Here is a 14,400-nt window from a genome sequence, read left to right as displayed (position 1 = left end):
GAGTTCTGACATTATGTTTTCTGTTTTCCTGACCTGCTGAGACCAGTCCAGAGGTACCTCTTGCTCTCCAGCTTTCCCGATAAGAGGAAGTTAATTGGATCACGGTGCATGCTCTGTCCACTGTTCAACGAAGATGAACCAAGAACCAGACCTGGAGTCCAGCTGGTAGGTAGGGAACTGGGGGACTAGATGTGTACATTGGTAAGCTGCAAAGCCTGGAGCACAGCACAGCCCTAGTAGATAGCTTTCTACTACCTACCAGAGAGCTACTACCAGGACTCCCTCTCCTCTGGATTCAGCCATGCTCTGAGGTGTACGCCTGCAAGTTTGAATGGAGGCACCTCCCTTGATCCTGTGAGATTAAAGTCCAGTCAGAGGGAGAATCCAGGGGGCTGTGACTGCTAGGTCTAGGAGCATGACAAACCAATGCTGGTGAGGCCGTGCCGGAGCAATCAGGAGCACCTTGTGAACCAGAGAGATTGCTGGAAAAGCACACAGCAGGCTGCTTGACCATAGATGGAGGAAGGCATCAATTACAGTGCCCCTGTTCCGGCCGAGCAAAAGAGGTGACACTTCTTGTTCTGCGCTGTGGTGAACAAATCCACCTGGGGAATCCTCCACCTCTGGAAAATGGAACTGATTATCTCTGTGTGGAGAGACACTCGTGGTGAGAGGAGAAGAACCTGCTAGCACGTTCCTTTCCATTGGGAGGTGCATGGCCTCTGTGTGGATGGACTGTATCATGCAGAAGTTCCATAGCCAAGGGCTTCCTGACAAAGGATCTTGGAATGGGGCCTTCCTTGCTTACTGACATAGAACATCACTGCTATATTTTCCGCCAACACTTGCACCATCCTGCTCACAAGCTGGGGGAGTAACACCACGCTTGCCAAGCACATTGCCCTGAGTTCCTTCACACTTATGTGAAAGGGCAGCTCGTCTGTGGCTTTATGCAGCTATGCAGAAATCAGTATGTTCAACTTTACTTTCTGTTTCCATGTGCCTGTTTATTACAGAATCATGGAAGGGACCTCCAAAGGTCATCTAGTCCAGCCCCTGCACGGAGGCAGGACTAAGTAAACCTAAAGCATAATTGATCAGTGTTTGTCTAACCTGTTTTTAAAAATCTCCAGTGATTAGGAAGCTGACTTCTTCTCATTCTACACCTTCAGTGGACATGGAGAACAACTGATCATCATCCTCTTTATAACAGCACTTATTATATTTGAAGACTATTATCAAGTCCTCCCCCACCCCAGTCTTCTTTTCTGAAAACTATACAAGCCCGCATTGTTAACCTTTCCTCAGAGGTCAGGTTTCCTAAACCTTTTATCATTTTTGCTGCTCTCCTCTGGACTCTTTCCACTTTGGCCACATCTTTCTCAAAGGGCGGTTTCCAAAACTGGACAATACTTCAGCTGGGGCCTCAACAGTGCATACAGCACTCCTGTTAATATTCCCCAAAATATGTTGACTCTCATTCAATTTGTGACCCTTTTCAGCAGAACTAATGCCTAGCCAGTTATTCCCCATTTTGTAGTTTTGCATTTGATTTTTTCTTCCTAATTGAGAAATAATTTGCACTTGTCTCTATTGAACTTCATCTTCTGATTTCAGACCAATTTGTCAGTGCCATACTGAGACAGCACCCAAGTAAATTAACTGTATTAGTAATTGTGTATTGAAAAAAAAAGCCAACCCTGATACACCCACTATTAAAAAATTTCTGCTGTGTCCCACTATTTAATAGTGTCTCAAACTAAAAGGACATTTTCCCTAAAGTTTGCCTTTTTATTTCAATTTTCCATACGCTTTTCCATTAGATTGCAGTAGATGGGTGACCATCCCTGCAAGTTTTACCATTTTTTCCTGCAATTGTCCCTTTTTATTGGATATTTTTTTTAGGTGGTGGGGGGTTGTCTGTTTTTTTTTTTTTCCCCTTTAAGTATTTACAGGACTAGCTATGCAATATTACAAGATTAAATCATGCTAAGTGTGATTTAATAGTTAATTGGTTACTTACTCGATTATAGAATGGATGCTGAGGTCCTGTCATGCCACTGTAGTAGCTGCTATGAGGTTGTGGCGATACAACTCCACCATTGAAAGGCCCATTGAAGGAAGTGGATGAAGAACAGACTGATGAAGGCTGACTGAACACGGATGATGCTCTGGCTGGTGCTTCAGGCAAGGGCATTGTGGAATATGGTAATCCTCCAATATTCATTTGATCTCTTGCAGCACGAACATCTGAAACATTAAATATGTATACAAGATGAGGAAAGGAGAGGGACTCAATGAAGTGCTTAGTTTTAAGTTCCTTTTATTATTTGTCAATTCACTGGAGTTAAATATGCTAAATAAATAAATAAATAAATAAATAAATAGTGGACTTAGGGTAGTCCCAAAGGCTTTTGATTGTCATGTATGAGAAACCAGCTGAAGAAATGGGCAAGCCAATCAAGAAAACATCAGAACAACAAGATAGTAAACAAGTATCATCATGATAATACCAGGATACAAAATATCTAGGAATGACAGAATAGGTTGTGCTGGTGGGGGAGTGGCACTATATGTGAAGCATAGAGCCAGATAGAGTAAAAAATCTTAAAATGAATCAAACTATACTATAGAATCTCTATGAAGGGAAATTCCATGCTTGAACAACAGGAGTATAGCAGTAGGAATATACTACCAACTACCTGATCAGGATGATTACTGTGACTGTGAAATGCTGAGATATTAGAGAGGCTACAAAAACTGAAAACTCAACAACAGGGGATTTCAATCATCCCCATATTGACTGGGTATATATAACCTCTGGACAGAATGCAAAGATAAAATTTCTAGACACCATTAATGAATGCTCCTTGGAACAGCTAGTCCTGGAATCCAAAGGGGAGGGACAATTCCTAATTTAGTTCTAAATGATGCACAGGATCTGGTTCAAGATGTGAATACAACTGAACCAGTGACAGCAACCATAACATAATTAAACTTAATATCCTGATGGGGCGGGAAATACCAGAAAATCCCACCACAGTAGCATTTGACCTCAAAAAGGGAAACTATGCTAAAATAAGGAGGCTAGTTAAGTGGAAATTGTAAGGAGCTGTCAAAAGAGTGAAATGCCTACAAGCTGCATGGAAACTTAAAAAAAAAACACAATAGAGGCTCAAACTATATGTATACCCTAAATAAAAACAGCAAAAGAGTCAAACAGAGTAAAATGTGATTGGAGTAAAAAAGATACCCTTTAAAAATTGGAAGTCAAATCCAAATGAGGAAAACAGAAAGGATCATTAACTCTGACAAGTCAAGTGTAAAAGCATAGTTAGAGAGGCCAAAAAAGAATTTGAAGAGCAACTAGCAAAACACGCAAAAACTAATAGCATTTTTTTTTTTTAAGGATATCAGAAGCAGGAAGCCTGACAAACAATCATTGAGGCCACTGGATGATCGAGGTGCTAAAGGAGCACTCAGCAAAGACAAAGACACAGTGGAGAAACTAAATGAGTTCTTTGCATTAGTCTCCATTGCAGAGGATGAGAGGAAGATTCCCACACCTGAGCCATTCTTTTTAAGTGACAAATCTGAGGAACTGTCCCAGACTGAGGTGTTAACAGAGGTGGTTTTGGAACAAACTGATAAACTAAACAGTAATAAGTCACTAGGACCAAATGATATTCACTCAAGAGTTCTGAAAGAACTCAGATATGGAATTTCAGAACTACTAAATCAGCCTCTGTACCAGATGATGGCGGGTAGCTAACATCTATTTTTAAAAAATGCTTCAGAGGCGATCCTGGTAATTACAGGCCAGTACTAACTTCAGTACCTGGCAAATTGGTTGAAACCACAGTAAAGAACAGAATTATCAAAGACTCATAGATGAACACAATATGTCAGGGAAGAATCAACATGGTTTTTGTAAAGAGAAATCATGCCTCACCAATCTATTAGAATTCTTTGTGAGTGTCTACAATATGTGGAAAGGGTGATCCAGTGGATATAGCGGAACTTATTTTTCAGAAAGCCTTTCACAAGGTCCCTCACAAAAGACTCTTAAGCAAGCTAAGCAATTATGGGATAAGAGGAAAGGTCCTCTCACGGATCAGTAATTGGTTAAAAGATAGGAAACAAAAGGTAGGAATGGTCAGTTTTCACAGAGAGAGGTAAATAGCTGAGTCATAAACTGATCTGGGAAAACAGGTAAACATTGAGGTGGCAAAGTTTGCAGACGACACAAAATTAATCAAGATAGTTAAGGTCAAAGCTGACTGCGAAGAGTTACAAAGGCATCTCACAAAACTGGGAGATTGGGCAACAAAATGACAGGTGAAATTCGGTATTAATAAATGCAAAGTAATAAGCATTGGAAAACAATGCCAACTATCCACACAAAATGATGGGGTCTAAACTAGTTGTTGTCACTCAAGGAAGAGATCTTGGAATCACTGTGAATACTTCTCTGAAAACATCTACTCAATGTACAGTGGCAGTCAAAAAAGCTATCAGAGTGTTAGGAAAGGGATAGATAATAATACAGAATATCATAATGCCATTATATAAAGGCATGGTACGCCCACACATTGAGTATTGTTTGCAATTTTGCTTGCCCCATCTCAAAAAAGATATTAGATTTGGAAAAAGTACAGAAAAGGGCAATATTATTATTAGCAGTATGGAACAGTTTCCATACAAGTAAAGATTAAAAAGACTGAGACTGTTCAATTTAGAAAAGAGACAACTGGGGGGGAGGGGAGGGGAGGGCAGCTATGAAAGTCTATAAAATCACAAATGGTATGAAGAAAGTGAGTAAGGAAGTGTTATTTACCCCTTCACAAAACACAATAACCAGGGTGATCCAATGAAATTAATAGGCAACAGGTTTAAAACAAACAAAAGGAAGTATTTCTTCATACAGTGCACAGTCAAACTCTGGAACTCGTTGCTAGGGAATGCTGTAAAGGCCAAAAGTGTAACCGTGCTCAAAAAAGAATTAGATAAGTTTATGGTGGGTAGGTGAATCAATGGATATTAGACAAGATGCTCATGGACTCTGCCCCGTGCTCTGGGTGTCCCTAAACCTCTGAATGCCAGAAAATGGGACTGGACTACAAGGAATGGATCACTTGATAAATTGCCCTGTTCCATTCATTTCCTCTGAAGCATCTGGAACCAGCCACTGTTGGAAGACAAGATACTGGGCTAGACGGACCATTGATCTGACCCAGTATGACCATTCGTACTTATTTGGTAGGAGCCTTGCCTAATCTTCTATCCCCAATATATTTTGAATACTCGGATACATCATTTGTTCTGGTCTCTGAGAAGGAAAGTAAGAAGTCAACCTATTTCCCGAAAAACACTGTATTCTACATTCAAAGGCAACAAAGTTCAATACTTCTGATAATCAAACACTAGAAAAAGTGGGTTATTAACTTCCGTTGTTTTTCTCATCGGAAATGATAATGAAAAACCACAAAGGATTTCATTATCATTTTTGTAGGATTCTGAACAAGGGAGGGTTGCTGCCCCACTGCCATGGGGTAGGAGGCCTACTCTTCTGTCCACAGCCATAGATTCTTCTTAACCAGTGTCCTGGCATGAATTCTTTATGTCAACTATAACAGGCCAGGATAACTTAACATCAAAGCTCACTAATACATTTTCCTTCAGACATATTAACAGCATCTACCAGTACATTTTAAAAACATGACTTTCCATTTTTTTCAGTCACAAGCAAAATGTGGCAGTTATATGCTGTTGATCAGTGAACACATTATTTTCCTGAGTAAATGAACTTAGTAGACTCTGGAAAAGGAGTAGAGCAGTGCTCCCCATCACCCCCTCTCCCTTACCCCTGTCTGCCCCCGCCAGTCAAGGCTGAGAGTGGGGCCACGGCTCGGGATGGGGGATGCACAGCTTGAGGTAAGGGAACCAAGGCTGGGGGTGGGTCTGGGTCCAGGTCCAGGAACAGAGCCATGGCCAGGGGCTGAGGATGGAGCTGGAAGTGGAGGCAGGACTAGGACTAGGGTCTGGAGCCGAGGCGAGGAGGTGGAGGGGAGCTCTGGTCGGAGGCCAAAGTTGTGGCTGTGAATGAACCCGCAGCCGGGAGCCAGAGCCATCGCAGAGCTCGGAGTGGGGGTAGGTGGCACTCCCTCCCTGCCTCCAAGCCTTGGCCCAGGCCCCCCGTACCCGCTCAAAACATTCCTTTGCATCCCCATAAAGGGGGCTCACCCCACAGTTTGGGGTCCACTGGAGTAGAGCAACTTTTCTAACACAAAGGGTATTGTACCAAATGCAAAATAACTATTTTGGACCTCATTATGATGGATAAATATGAATTAATCACTGGCCTGCAAGTTGATGGCCTTCTAAGAGCCAGTAATCATGACCTGATTTCATCCAATATGGAGAAACAGAGGACAGTCCCAACCAGTAACATACATACTTGATGCTTCAAAACGGCTAGTTTCCCAAAGCCAAGGAATATTATGAGAGAAATTGATTAAGAGTAAATATTTAGACAGAAAAATGTGAAAGAAAGTTGGGAGTTCTTCAAGAAGGGTTCATTAGATGGCCAAAATACCACAATCACAAAAAAGGATAGCTGCCAGTACTGATTCAGGGGTGAAGTGAAGGCAGCAATTAGAAATAAAACAAAAACTAATACACGTCTACCTCAATATAACATGACCCGATATAATACTAATTTGGATATAACGCGGTAAAGCAGTGCTCTGGGGCAGGAGGTGTGTGTGCACACTCCGGTAGATCAAAGCAAGTTTGATATAATGTGGTTTCACCTATGATCCGATAAGATTTTTTGGCTCCCAAGGACAGTGTTATATCGAGGTAGAGCTGTATATGACAAATGGAAAAAGGGGAAAATAGATAGCAAACAATATAAATTATAAATTAGGAAGTGTAGAAAATTGATAAGGGAAACTGAAGACATCTGGAAAAATCTACGCCCTGGGTTCCCTCAAGTCTCCTAATTGCACCTGGATTTCTTCTCCTGGGAGCTGTGTTGCAGAGAGGTCCTTTGGTCCCCTTACCTCTGCTAAGGAGTTTGGGCTGTCTGTCTCCCTCCTTCCTTACATCCCTGGGGACATTTCTTGTCCTCTTGACTCAGGTTTTGTTGTCTAGGGGTCTTTTGTGTTTCCTTTTTTGGGGGTTCCTTTCCTGTCTCCCCCCTGGTTTTCTTCTTCTTAACATGAGATTGCTCCCACCACCTCGCTTCCCAGTGGGGAAGGGACTCCAGTCTGTGCCCAAGACAACTAGATAAGGCAGCCACTCCATTACCCCACCCTGTTTCCACCAAAATCTCCCCAGGACCTCCGGGGCACCTGAGCTATAAGGCAATGCTGTTCATCCCCATGGACACACTATGTCCACAGTTGCTCCTCAAGTCATCCAGTGAGGCTTCACCAGCTCCCTCCGGACCAGAGAGCAAACTGAGGCTGTATCCACAAGGCCTCTCTGGGGTTTCCTCCCCACCATCACTGAAATGGTAGACAGTTTTTGCCCCTTTTTCTTCCCTCCAGCCCTGGCCTAGCTATAATCCATGAATTGGCAGTTCCATTTCTTGTGCCCAGATCGCTCACAATGGTAGCAAATAAGGGGCCGAGCCACAGCTGGAACTCTTCAGGGTTCTTCCTTCTTCCTATCCATGCCCCTTCCTGCCGTGGATTCTCTAGCCATCCTCCCCTGCTCTGGACCCTTATATGGTCGTCCATCTTTCCTGGGAAAGTCTCTCTCTGCATACTCCTCTGTTAGTTTCACAGCAGCATCCACTGTGCCTGGTGGATGTCACCTGACCCACACTCACATGGTCTCAGGGAGGCCCTGAAAGAACTGCTCTAATACCAGAGCATCCATTATTTCTGCTACCGTTTGGGTATCAGGCCTCAACCAGTGGGTGGCCCAGTCCATCAACATTTGAGCAAAGGCCCAGCGCCATGAACCTCCTGTCTTCCTTGCTGATCTGAACTTTTGATGGTACTTGTCAGTAGACAGTCCCACCTGATCCAGGATTGCTGCCATCACCATCTCATATTTTCTGACCTGTTCTTCATTCAGGGCTATAGAGGCTACTTGGGCTTCTCCTGACCAACAGGAAGCCAACCGCAGGGCTTAGGTTGCTCTATCCCATCCAGCACCCATGACTACCCTCTGAAAAGTGCCAAGGAATGCATGTGGGTCATCTGCAGGGCCCATTTTACATAGCACCTTCTGTAGGAGCAGCTGCTGGATGTTGGCTTGTTCCCTTACAAAATCTTGCAAGTTTCTCTGCTGCTTTGCCTGCCAGACAAGCAAAGCCTCTCTCTCCAGGTGGTGGATTTGTTGAAAACCTTGTAGGGCCTTCTGCATCTCCTCGTGTTGTTTTACTAACCACTGAAGGGTCTCCTCCATTGCCCAGGCTGCCAAATCTTTGCGTTGGCTCAGGTCCCAGACAAGCCCCCATGTGTTACAGCGTCACCTTGGTCCTGCCTCTGTCTCAGTCCACAAATGATGCGGACATACTTTTGCTGGTTCAACACCCTGTGCAGTTTATTTACATTTGCATCCCAACACTTTCACAGCATACCTAAGACCTTTCCCAAGCAGAGAGTAAACTCTCTCTCCCTCTTAGTGCTTGCTTCCCACCTGTGCTCTTCCTTCCTGTGCCTATTTGTGAGCTCTTGGCTAATGGTTTAATTGGCCTTTTTGTCCAGCACCGCTCACAAATTAGAGGCATCGCTTGCATAGTCAGCTCCAATCTGCTTTGCCTGCTTGGGGTTGCTCTGAAGCGTGTTGACTCAGGCCTTTTAACCTAGCACTCTATCACAATTAGAAACAAGAGACCCTAGAAATAGCATAAGGCCTATTACAAGATGGAGCCAGTAAAACTTTTAATACTGATATAGAAAAGGTAGATATGTTCAATACATATCATATTTCTGTTTTGTATTTGGAGAGAAGCAGGATGACATGCTTGTTTCACATGAGATTAATGAAGTGCCTTCTAGACCATTAGTAACTAACAAGGATGTTAAACATCTGCTAGGGATAAACATTTAGCAGGCCTAGATAACTTTCATCCAAAAGTCTTAAAAGAGTTGGCTGAGAAGATCTCTGGCCCAATTAATACTAATTTTCAATAAATCTTGGAATACCAGGGAAATTCCAGAAGACTTAAAGAGAGCTATTGTTGTGCCAATATTCAAAAAAGAGCAACCAAGAGAGCCCGTAACTACAGGTTGGTTAGTCTGACATCAATCCTATGCAATATAATGGAAAAACTGATATGGAATATATGCTTTAGTCAAACACAACTCACTGGTCTCAATGCTGAGATCACTAGGTGAAACCTAACGGCGTATGACCGTCAGACAAGATGAGCTAATAATCCCTCTGGGCACAAATGGTACAAACCTACTAACTCAGAGATACTGAGTGTCCCAAGCAGTAACATCTATAATGAAGAAAATTATAATACAATTTTCCACTTTCATTTTATCTGAAAACATTCACCTGAAATGATTTCTCGTAGCTTTGGATCTAAGTTTACAGTACACGGCAAAAAGGTTTTTACATCACGTGCTATAAGAACTGGTGTCCGTGAAGATAAAAATACTTCAAAATTCCGTATGTCCCCATCAATTTCAAGCAGAGGTTCAACATCTTTAGTTGTTGGAATATTCTTTGAAATTCTAAAGAAAATAAATACCAGACAGTTAGGCAAACTTCAAATAAGTCAAATTTATCAGAAAGTAGTATTTCCATTTCAAATGCTACCCCAAAACATACTATCACATCCACGGGCAGCTCCAGGCCTCAGCATGCCAAGTGCGTGCTTGGGGCGGCAAGCCGTCGGGGGCGCTCTGCCGGCACCACGAGGGCGGTAGGCAGGCTTCCTTCAGCAGCTTGCCTGCAGAGGGTCTACTGGTCCCGCGGCTTCAGTGGACCCTCCGCAGGCAAGCCACCGAAGGCAGCCTGCCTGCCATGCTTGGGGCAGCAAAATGCCTAGAGCCACCCCTGATCACATCCATGACACCAAACCTTTGGGGCACAGAACTGACATACAGCAGTTAGGGTATGTCTGCATTTTCTGCACACACTTTGACTTAGTATTACTTTTTAAGAAAAATCCAGTATTTCAGCAGAAAAAAGAGATTCATCTGACCTATATAAGCTAGTTCCATACTTCAGATAGTTCTCCACTGTGATAGGACAAGCACTACATGTAGAATGCAATAACCTTCATATGGATAATGTCATACTACATACATTGGATGAGGAAATTATCTGGAAACATTAAACTTAAACATCCATTCTAATCTTGGTAACCAACTGTGAAGTTTTACGATTAAGGGTTCTCTCTCCATCCTTAATTCACACAGTCTCCAAAAAAACAGCACAGTCTCACTAAGTCTATACTCACTATGCATGACACAGCTAGCTAACTGGTGGCTCCGCCCAAAAACATACTAATAGTCTCTTGTGTTTCACATACACTGCTATATGTCTGAAGAAAAAATATTTAATATCTAAATTAAAGTCATTTTAACTATGTCCAATGAGTTTCAGGTTATATCATTAGCTTAAAGATATCTTTTATTTTTATGATTCACTTTAGAATCTTGTACCAAACTTTTATTCCACAGGTGACTTTTACAGCTGATTATACTTGAAAAGCCTTTATTACAGAAATGCTGTCAGAATCTTAACCATAATAACATCACTATTATTGGAATATATACATGCATAACAAGAAAGGCAAAAATTTAATACACATTTCAATACAACATACTTTTTTTTTCCCCCTAGAGAACTGCAATGGACATAATACATTTTTAAAAATACTTAAAAATGAGCATAATAAAACTTCTAAAATGTTCATATTTATGTTAAGGCCCCAATCCTGCAAAGCCTTACTCAGGTGCTTAACTTTACACTAAGCACTTTAGTTTTGCTGCTTAACTATGAGAACTCTATTGACTCCAGCAGGACCACTCACTGTGCATAAAGTTCAGCATGTATTTCACTCCATTTAATAACATATCTAGAAACAACATATTATCGCTGTTGTAATAATGCTCACTATGTAACATGGTAATATCCTGTTAAACAGAAAGATCTGATCATATTCCTGTATGATGTCTCTACACATAAAAGTTAACTCTTGTAACAGTTGTTTTGTATCTGATATTTACAGGCAAGGATTTGTTAACTTGTTAAAACTTCCTGAATAAATAAGCAAAAAGTTCAGCATGTGTATACGTCTTTCCAAGATCATAACCTCAGTAGATAAATCACAGTGTTAAGTTTTTAGGAGTGATGCAGACTCAATTAACTGAGCTGCAATATTGGAGATTGGAAATTTCACTGGACAAGCCAGGTACAACCACTCGCTTCTCACTCAAGTTCAAGAAATAATAATAATAATAATAATAATAATAATAATAATAATAATAATAATCATGGTTGAGGTGACTGTTAGCTACAGAGACTGTGTGCTAGAAAAAGGAGGAAAAAATTAGAAAGTCAGAGGCAGCATCAAAATAAAGCTAGGGTTTATGCTCATGCTTCAATCTCCACAGAGGCATCTGACAACAAATATAAACTCTCTAATATAATAAAAATTATTTAGTTCCTCAATGCACAGAGCTTCTATTTACTCTTACACACAATTTCCACTCAAACTAAAATTAAAAGACTGGTTAGATGCATCTAATCAAATATATTCTGAAACATAAAACAAAAAAGTGACCTCTTTTAAAGAAGCACAAAAATATAAAACTAATGGGACATTTTAACATATTGTGACAACTGACAAAACATAAAATGGTCAGATTGATCAGGTAAGATGTAGCCTATTCATTTCAATGCTTTTTAAAATTACAAAACAAAAATGCCAAAAGAAAAGGCGATAGAGATTTAAATAAAACAGACAGCTGACAAGTCACATGAAACAAATTAGACGAATTTTAATGCCAGCTCTGCTTAAGCCTGAATGTGAACAGTGTTCTGAATACGATGAACAATGCTACTGTTCAGAAGCCAATAACCCACTGCTGGGCTACAGACTGAAGTCTCTCTTCTAATCTTCTGAGCTCAATACATTAAACTCTTCTGTATTGTATCTGAAAGGAATATTTATGTAAATGATAATCTTTTGGCAAAGGGCCACAAAAATCATATGTGCCTGTATTTCTCAGATAAAAAATGTAAAAGGTTAGCATAGAAAGCACTTTAAAAGTGATTTATACTTAAAATATAAGTGAATAGATTTAAAATCCAAGTACTATGACCAAGCCTACATTATTCTTGTTTAGCAGATGGATTTTCTCAGAAAAAGTAATTAATTTTTTTTTTTACAATCAAAGGCATCAAAGAGTTAATGAAAACTTTCAACCCTCAGAATATTAACTGTTTCAATGGCTTACAACTTGTTTTTAAGAGATGCTGAGCACCCAGATATTCTCACTGAAATCAGTGGGAATTGTGGATACTGAGCTCCTCTTAGGAACAGACCCTAATACAGCAAGCACCCTGTAGTGCCAGTATAATATAATAATAGAAATGTAATAATTTATTTGGTTTTTCTCATTACATGCCTTTTTTAATGACGTTAAATTATGATTTTTTTTTAAATTAACAAATTACTGATTTTAAAGCTAGCTAAAGAAATATATCGGGTGTGTTGGATTATTTTTGGCTCTTTCCTCATTTAAAAGTGATCTATAGCTAAAACCCAACAGTTCCAGCCCTTAAATCAGTGGACTCCAAACTGTGTGTGTGGGGGGAAGGGCATGGAGGAATGTTCCAGGGGGCCCATGAGAGGTAGGGAGGGACTGCCCCCATCCCAGCTACAGCCCCACTCCACCCCTGCTCTGCTCTCATTCCATCTTCTCCCCCAGGCCAGTTCCGCCTCTAGCCCCAGCTTCCTCCCCTATTCCCAGTTCAGACTCCAGCTCGCCTTCAGCCCAAGCTTCTCTGCTGAGCCAACTGTGCAGTAATGGAGGGCGGGCGCGTACAGATTCCGTTCCTGGTAAGGGGTGGCGCAACAGCAAAAGTTTGGGCACCACAGCCTTAAACTCACAGTCGGCTGGGCAATTCTAATATTTTTCAAATGTTATCTTAAAAACAGTTGCTGTGAGTACAAAGTAGTTATTTTTCATATTTAGAAATTATATATCTATTATAAATATGTAATGTACAGTAATTATTACTGTGAATGTCACTCTGTCCTCTATCAGCAGACTCTGTTAGACTTGCTCCAGTGGTTTTTAGTTTGTAATCGTCTTACTCTTTAGTGGCCAGCCTTAAAAAAAGGGCTTAAAATTTATGACAGCCAAAGGAAAGTCTCACAAGAATCCTACAAACACTTATTTTGATTATGGGTTCTAAACACATTGACTAAATGGTTCTGAATAGCTCAGAAGATAATGATCTGAATTACATGACAGGTGAATATTAAATATGCTGGTCATTTAAAAAAACAACAATCTGGTAGTAGTCATATTTATTACAGTGCCACAGGGGTACATGATGCTTTTCAGAATAAAGGATACTGAATGACGTAATCACAGTAATAGAGGGAGGCCAAGAAAAAAACGCAAAAACACAGTGTATGGTGAGGCCAAGGCGAACACTATTTGGAGAAGCAAGCAGATGCTATAGAAAATACAGCCCCCTAACACTCCCCCTGCCCCTCAAAAAAACATGTAGGAACAACTGGAGTTCCTAGGATTTCCAGTAGCTTTCTTCAAAAGATGAATACTCATTAGAAAAACTGTGTGATGCTCAATACAATGCATATAACATTCACTCCAATACCTCAAGTGAGGGAGCATCCCTGATCTACAGTTGCTTGTTCTCACAATTATGGGACCTAGCAAGTAGTTCTAGAAGAAAAGCCAGGAAGCACTTTATAATCAAAATGAAGCAATGTCTCTTCAGGGATTTTCTACCAAATTGCAAAACAAGAGAGCAGAGCTGAACAGCACAAGCCAATTCCCAACAGATAGTGGGGTATGATACAGGATGACCTTACTACGTTTAAAACTGTTTTGGGAAAATTTAGTTACAGGATTTTCGGCTCAGAATATCTGCAGTAACTGAAGTATTTTCCTATACATAGAATAGGAAATATCACAGTCCATAATCACTAGTGAGTAGCAAATCCCAGGGTGAAATCCTGGTTCTATTAAAGTCAATGGCAAAATTCCCACCAACTTTAATTGTGATAGGATTTCTCCCTCTGACCTTAATAGTGCTTGCTGTAATTTCTACACAGCCGAAAAACCTCAAGTTTGGCAGTAAGCTACAGTGCAACTAGTGCACAACTTGGGAAGTCAATCAGATGACCAAAAAACAAAAACAAAAATCCATGTATTTACACACACT

General features: G+C 40.9%; 1 protein-coding gene across 6 annotated transcripts in view; it reads right to left on the bottom strand.

Moving 5' to 3' along the window:
- Positions 1-14,400, bottom strand: part of KIDINS220 (kinase D interacting substrate 220) — a 158,134-nt gene that overhangs the window by 35,339 nt on the left and 108,395 nt on the right. For all 6 annotated transcript variants that reach the window (XM_030555467.1, XM_030555466.1, XM_030555468.1 and 3 more), the window contains 2 exons: positions 9,523-9,701; positions 2,024-2,250 (listed from right to left, as the gene is read on the bottom strand). In XM_030555467.1, the coding sequence (XP_030411327.1) occupies positions 2,024-2,250; positions 9,523-9,701 (406 nt within the window). The remainder of the gene's footprint in view (positions 1-2,023; positions 2,251-9,522; positions 9,702-14,400) is intronic.

Source organism: Gopherus evgoodei, chromosome 3 (genome assembly GCF_007399415.2).
Source record: "Gopherus evgoodei ecotype Sinaloan lineage chromosome 3, rGopEvg1_v1.p, whole genome shotgun sequence".
Lineage (NCBI taxonomy): Eukaryota > Metazoa > Chordata > Testudines > Testudinidae > Gopherus > Gopherus evgoodei.
Note: the sequence above shows the minus strand (reverse complement) of the source record. Positions and strands in the feature narration are given on the sequence as shown.